Below are 7,066 nucleotides of genomic sequence, written 5' to 3'. Positions count from 1 at the left end.
GTCAGTGTATGCCCCTCAGTCTTTTAGTAGATGCATGTATGGTATACAGCTGAAACTCCTTTGTGATTCTCAGAAAAGCTAACCTCTGACCTTCACCTTGAGGTCATCTGGGATTTTTAGTAGCTGCATCTATGGAATGAATTTGAAAGTCTTTTGTCGCCTTGTTCTTGAGATATTCTCAGACTTGGGTGTCCACACAGCCCACCAGCCTGCCCGGCGACAATACCTACAATTTTTTGGCCAAAGGGTAAAAAATTATTTCGTTTTTGAATGCTGTTGAATTTTGTCAATTCTTTTGTTGTTATTGTGTTTTGTGTATTGTGTGTAATGTAGTTTTCAATCTTAGCAGCAACCGACTCGTGTATAACTAAGCAAAAAGCTACGCCCAAATTACATTCTGATTGTGAGCAAATATTTTTACAAAGTCTTTTTTGGAAGCAGGTCTGGGCACTTGGCAGGCTTCTTGAGGTATTTATTATTATCTAAATTTGAAGTGTAAATCTACTTTCATGCATGTTTGCTGTTTTTTTTTTTTGTTTTTTTTACACCAGATGCCTTCCTGACACAACCCCAAGGGATCTCCTCCTGGGATCAAACCTGTGACTTTTTGCTTGTGAGGCAAATTTGTCAACGACTACACTAATATAAGTTGTCCCCCCAGACAGCATGTAAATGATCATGAATCATATCTGAGGCTTAATAAATTTTTGTTCCCACTCCCACTACCATCTCTACTGTCGTATAAATCTGCTACATTAATTCAGGATCCTCTGAGCGTCATGGCCCCCTCACACAGTGTCTCTGACTTTTAGGATGCAGCTCATAGTTTTGCTCACACAATCACAGTAAATGTCAGTGCAGCGTAGAAAAAAAACCCCTCACTAGATATCATACAGTCAGTCTTGTTTCCCAGTAACCAGATTTTCTCAACACAAAATGCACTTTTAATTTTCAAAGGGTGCTCTTGATTGTAGCGCCTGACACAGAAGATGATGATGTAATGGCACTTCAGAAAACATCTATTACTTTTTTTTTTGGAACATTTAACTGGCAGCGGCATTGCACAGTTGAAGCTGACTTCTCATCTTTAAGTGTTAAGCGTATGCACTGTTAGCAAGTAAAATTATAATGAGCATAATTTAAGCCACAGAAACAACAAGTAAATTTAGTTTTCACAGATTTAATTCAAAAAACAGCACCTGAATTTTTGTTTCTTTTTTAGTTTTCCAGCCCGTCCAGCAAATTACCTGTAAGATCAACCTTTTTAGGTGACGCATGGTGTAAGACGGTGTGTGTATGTGCCTGCATGCAGACAGGGTATGATGTGTGGTTGAGACTGTTCACCTCCTGTTATATTAACAGTTTCTGGTGCAGTGTGATGTGTGAAGCTTTTTTCAACCCTCTCCGTTATGCTGTTACCAATCAACACTAAAAAATTAAAGAGGTTATGATCTGGGGTCTAAAAATAAAATCACACATCGCAGTAGCACCTTGGCCTGCAGCTGCACTTTCGTGCTAATCAGCCCTTAGCTATGAGGAAACCAAGGTTACCTACTGCTGAGACTAATTATCTGGATTGCCTGCGAGCAAAGATTAAAGATGGTTATTTAGCAACTCTGATTGTTTATATGCGAACAAAGAAATATCATTCCATGATGATGGTTGTGTGTATTTTAGCAGTGGAGCCTTGTCTCATACTCACTCTTCTTTTCCTGTTTTTTTTTTTGGTTTAAACAAAACAACATCCAGTGTAATGCATCTTTTTTTTTTCTCAGGTCACACTTGCAAATCATATTTTCACAATTCCTTGTTAGTGTTTGACAGTCTTTCTTTCAAGCTGTCACAGCCGCATGCCGTTTGACGGAATTGCAGAAACAGAAGTGTCCTCATTAGCTGGAATTTTAGCTAAAGGAGGCACTCTGTGGAAAATACAAGCAAGTTGTTATCGGATCATGCAGATTATTTTTGTTATAGTCAGAAAAAGTATTTGTGGTAAAAATCTAAAATTAAAGCTATGCAATGGCTGCATGTATACCTAGTGTGCAGTGCTAGTGCAGTTTTACAAAATGGTTTTTATGTTTTTTTCCACATCTACTATAATATTCCTCACTATAAAACCATCAGATGTTAAAGGTAGGAAACCAAGTGAAAAGTCACAGGATAAGGAAAAGGATCTTAAAGTTTTATAGAAGAATATATAACAAAAGGCACTGCTGGAAGGAAGCAGGAAACTCCACGTTGAAGATTAGAAGAAGCAGGAACAAAGGTAAGTAACACAGTGATGTGACAAAAACACACAGACAAAATGCACAACATGAGAAAAGTGGTAACAAAGCACAGGTGAACTCAAGTAGGCACTAATGAGGGTGGAAAGAGATCTAAGGGAGGATGTGAAAATAATAAACCTAATGATGAAAAATTTAATGAAAATTAAATACAAGGATGTAATTTAGGCTAACAAACAAGATGAAGCAGAGAAAGAAAGGAAAAAACTCAGAAACCAGAGAAAAGTCAACCAGAATGTCCGTGTGTAGTAGCTCATCCAGCTCATCATCCATCGCAGTTCATAGGTTACTGCACTAAAAAAATGACAAATATGTCATGTCTGTGTGAAGGTAGGCAGGAAAGATGGAAAAAAATAAAATAAACAGCTTTATTGCAGGTTGCTGACCAAACAGAAGACTAACTATACTCGGGGAAAAATAAACTAACGGGGAGGCAAACCAGGTAACAGAACACACCGCAAACTGAAGGTGAGCAGACGTTAATGACACGACAGACAGCAAAGGAAAACACAGGGCTTATATACACTGGGGCGTAATCAGGGAATGGGAAACAGGAGGGAGACACAGCTGGGAGAAATTAGACTAACGAGACAGGGGAGAAGTAAAACTGAACACACTGACATCAGACTGGGACTATCAAAATCAAACAGGAAACAAATCACAAAGACGCAGACTTGACACTGAGAGGCAGACTGAAAGAATACAACACATGGAACCCAGAGACGACAGAGACTTAAAGAAGAATTAACATCAAACTGAACTCATGACCAGAACCCAACTGAAACCTAGAATAAAAATAAGCAAAACAGCGCATCTCAAGAATCAGAACATAAATCATAATCTAGAAAAACACCACAATATAAGAAACAGAAAATGCTGGGTCAAAATGACCCAGAACCGTGACAAAATATGACTCAGACCTCCACACAATCTTAGGCCTTCGATAAAAACCCTGTAGGTGACCATGGTTTGAAAGTTAGCCAGACTTGGACAATGACATCTTGCCAAGGCATCAAGTTCATCAGGATGTAAAATTAAGGTAACAACGGAAGCCATGACAAAGACTTCAAGATTTAAGGTAATGTGAATCTCCTTTAATATTTTGTGCAATGTAAGTGTATTAATGCCAGAAAATGTAAAAACTTAAAAAATTACTTATTTTTCTGACTCCCACTCTGATTAGAACGGTTTTCATCAGCTTTACCATAATTACTCATTGTCAGAGTCAGTGTGAAAAATAAAAAGGTTAAAATCCTAAAATCCACATTTCCATCATGCATTAAAAATAGTAATGCATGATGGAAATGTGGATTTTAGGAAAGAAGGAAGAGGGAAGGATCATTAGGGAGGTCTGAGGGTGAGTTTTGTAGGTCGGGCAGGTTAGATACGCACTGGTAGATCGACTCAACCAAAAACAAGTGCCAATCAAATTTTAAAGTTTGCGTAGTCTGATGTAACTGACACCACAGAGCAATAACTGACTGCCTCGTAAATATGCTTGAAACTTTTGTAAGATGCAGAGTATCAGGTGCATTTTGTCCTTGGACAACTCACTGTCCCCTGCTGAGCTGAAGAAGATCACACACAAAACAACCTCGTGAAGCCCAGAGGATGGATGGCAGCTCTCGCGAACACATGAAACTGAGCCCCAGCTGATCGATTCCTATTCTTTGCAGAGGAAAGCATCGTCTTATGTAGATGGCTAAGGTTTGAATGGGGAGAAAGCATCCAATTTCTCCCCTGGACTCTGTGGCTGTCAGAAGATAGGCTTTGAGTGACAGCTCAGTGGTGCACGGCTCCTGCAGCTTCTTAAGCGGCAGCCAGAGAAGTAAACAGCATCGGGCTTATCAGAGCAAAGCAGGAGCTTGGAGGGCAACAGTCTGGCTGAATTGGGGAGACTTAAGGCGGGGGAGTGTGCAACCAGTCTGCTAACTGAGCTCTGTGCCACAACCTATATGTGACCTTTGATATGCTCCCTCTTCCACGTGACCCCAGGCACTAAATGGGTGGGTGGAAGTAAGGTGAAAAGACAGCTGATATTTAGATGTCACTTATGATTCCCCCTTGGACGTAGAAATCCAATTTCATCGAGAATCACTGGTGGTTAGCGGTGTGGTTGGGGTGACAGCTAGCTAGCAGGGCTTCACGCAGTCATACTGACATGTTGATACTGTCTGCTGTGAATCAAGAACATGTCCAAACACTGACATCTGGTTGTCAGATAGCATCCAAAGCTCTGCTGCATGGAATCCAAAGGTATTACAGCCCTTTTGCACCGAGTTATTATCTATCAAGCCCTTTTTTTCCTCAAGTGATAGCTTTGCGAGAAATAAGAAAGTTACAGAAATAGATTTCTGCTTGCAGGTAATAGTCACCCAAATTCTGACACATGCCCATGACTCTATCTCTGTCTGCCTTATCAATATAACCCATCATCATGACTTCACTAAGTTCATCACTCTAACCAGTCAAAAAGGAGAGAGATATTGTCACAGTTACGTATGCAAACACAAAACGGTCTACTAGAGTCACGGAGCGTATCTTCTTCTGCTATGACAGTTGCTTAAGGCAGTAATGCAATCTGTCTACAGCTGCCAATGTATTTTGTGACACACCATGTCCTCCCCTGTAGTGTCTGTGAGATAAGCAAGGACCGCATGCTGTGTGGGAACATGTGCATGTGCATGTGTACACTACATGTCACAGCGTAGCCTTCATAAGAAAGGTTTTGTGTTTGTGGTGCTCATTCGGGGAAAGGGAGGAGGAGGAGACGAGGTGGCAGGATGAGGGATGAGGAATGTGTTGTTGAAGGATTAAAAGAGAGCAGACTAGGAAGCATACAGCACCACCTCAGTGAGAGTCCCTCACCTGCTGTCCTCCTGGTTGATGCTCATGTACATCTCCCAGGTAGTGTCTTCTGCAATCCCCCCGTGAGGCACCAGTAGGCTGATACCTGCAGAGAAGGAGGCATGCTGATCAACAAACAAGCAGACATGCACACTTATGACACACACCTGCTCAGCTGTCAGGTCTGTTTAGTGAAGGTGACAGCCAGAGGGGTGACGGGCCCCAGAAAAAGGTCGCCAGAGCAAGTTCCCTTGTGATTCGATGCTGGCAGCGATCTCTTATTCACAAGCATGCACAGAAGCAGGCATCACAGACATCCTTTCCTCTTAAACACAAAGACATATGCATAACATTCTACTGTATCATAAACAATTACTGCCAATCTAGCAGTACATAAAGCCCCTCAGGGGACACAATGATGAATGTAGGCCACGAGAAAGAGCTGCCTGCATAATGCAATAGACTGAGCAGCACATTAAATACACTTGTTTATATTTCTTCAGCACGCATTAGGTGCTTTAAAATGTTCCTAAAATGCTTTAAAAAAAAGTAATTTATTTGAGGAAAAAGTTTAGTATTTTTTGTGATCAAAAACATTTTCCATACTTTGCAGGGTAGGAACCGATTGGCTAAAAATGCTAGTGCTTTTTAACTTCATCATTTTGTAAATAATATTTCCATAATCATGTTGCCTACTCAGTATGTGACTTTTTTCCTCATTTTTGCTACCGATCAACTCTGACAAGGTTAAACAACTTAAAAAGTGCAAATGAGAACAACTTGTTTTTATAGTTTCTATCCTCTGTGAATGCTAGCTGAATTTGGAGGAACTGAAGTCGACACATGCTCTTCAGCAGGAAGATATTGAATGATAATTGCCTCATCGTACACTCACCTGTGTTGGGTACCACGAGCCTGCCTCCAGCATGGCCAAACACTGCAGTTGCTCTGTGTAGAGGCAAGCGGGGAGTCAGAGAGACGTGTGGACTGAAAAGGTTTTTGCCTCTTCTGCCCAGTGTTGTCCCCACTGCAACCCCTCTATAGTCTGGAGCCAGTCCCCTTGGAAATGTCTGAGGGTGGGACATGACGTGGTACTCTGCCCTTTCCGTCACCCCTGAGGATACAGTGAAAGCTCTGTGACATTAGAATTTGTGTAGCTTTAACACATTTTTTCAGGTCCAACAGTCAAACATCCAACAGTAGGAAAACAGCCCTTTAAAGCTTTTTAAAAGCTTGCTCTTGACTGCAAAACCAATCACTCTGAAACTGTTTACTAAACCCCTGCTCTAAACAGTAACTGTCCAGCCAAAGCTTAGTGAAAACCCAACTAACAAGTCTCAAGAACCCTGTCACTGTCAAGCTTTTTGCCTCAAGGTAAAAAGTGTATGCCTGGGGCTGTAGTAATTGCAACACTCTGCACTTAAATGAGTTCGGGGGGTGGAGTCTTTCATTTATCCGGAACAAACCCATAAAGACAAGAGCAATGGGGTTTAAATTGTGTGTCTATCTGCTTTAATGTAAGCTGGCACAGTCTTCTGATCATCATTAGCAAATTCTGATAGTATGTAGGCAGCCAAATGGAGATATGACTTTAATAAGAATATTTTTCTTTCTAAAATCACACTAAGTACAATAAAAAGGCTCTTGTTTTTCGACATTTCTGACAATGACTGTATTGGACTAAGCATCTACTTTTTTATACACTTCTAAGTTAAGGACCAATTATTTCAAAGATCACCTTAATTTTGAATGCTAATCATGCCACCAAGGGAATAAAAGGCAGCAACCAGCACTAACAAACAACAACATGAAGTGTTGAGTGTCTAGTTCGTGATGCACTGAAAATTGACTTTCCTAGAGACTGCCTTAGGAAAAAACAGATCCAAAGTAAGATTATCTGCCCTAGTGCATCCACAGAGCCGTTCACTTCTCTG

General features: G+C 40.8%; 1 protein-coding gene across 1 annotated transcript in view; it reads right to left on the bottom strand.

The window, feature by feature from the left end:
• LOC102299395 (netrin receptor UNC5D) overlaps positions 1–7,066 on the bottom strand; it is a 185,354-nt gene that overhangs the window by 15,075 nt on the left and 163,213 nt on the right. The window contains exons 11-12 of the mRNA XM_005929783.2: positions 6,028–6,246; positions 5,154–5,238 (exon numbers count right to left, since the gene is read on the bottom strand). Of these exons, the coding sequence (XP_005929845.1) occupies positions 5,154–5,238; positions 6,028–6,246 (304 nt within the window). The remainder of the gene's footprint in view (positions 1–5,153; positions 5,239–6,027; positions 6,247–7,066) is intronic.

The sequence above is a fragment of the Haplochromis burtoni genome, unplaced genomic scaffold (genome assembly GCF_018398535.1).
Source record: "Haplochromis burtoni strain Fernald_Lab_line unplaced genomic scaffold, NCSU_Asbu1 Contig_107, whole genome shotgun sequence".
Lineage (NCBI taxonomy): Eukaryota > Metazoa > Chordata > Actinopteri > Cichliformes > Cichlidae > Haplochromis > Haplochromis burtoni.
Note: the sequence above shows the minus strand (reverse complement) of the source record. Positions and strands in the feature narration are given on the sequence as shown.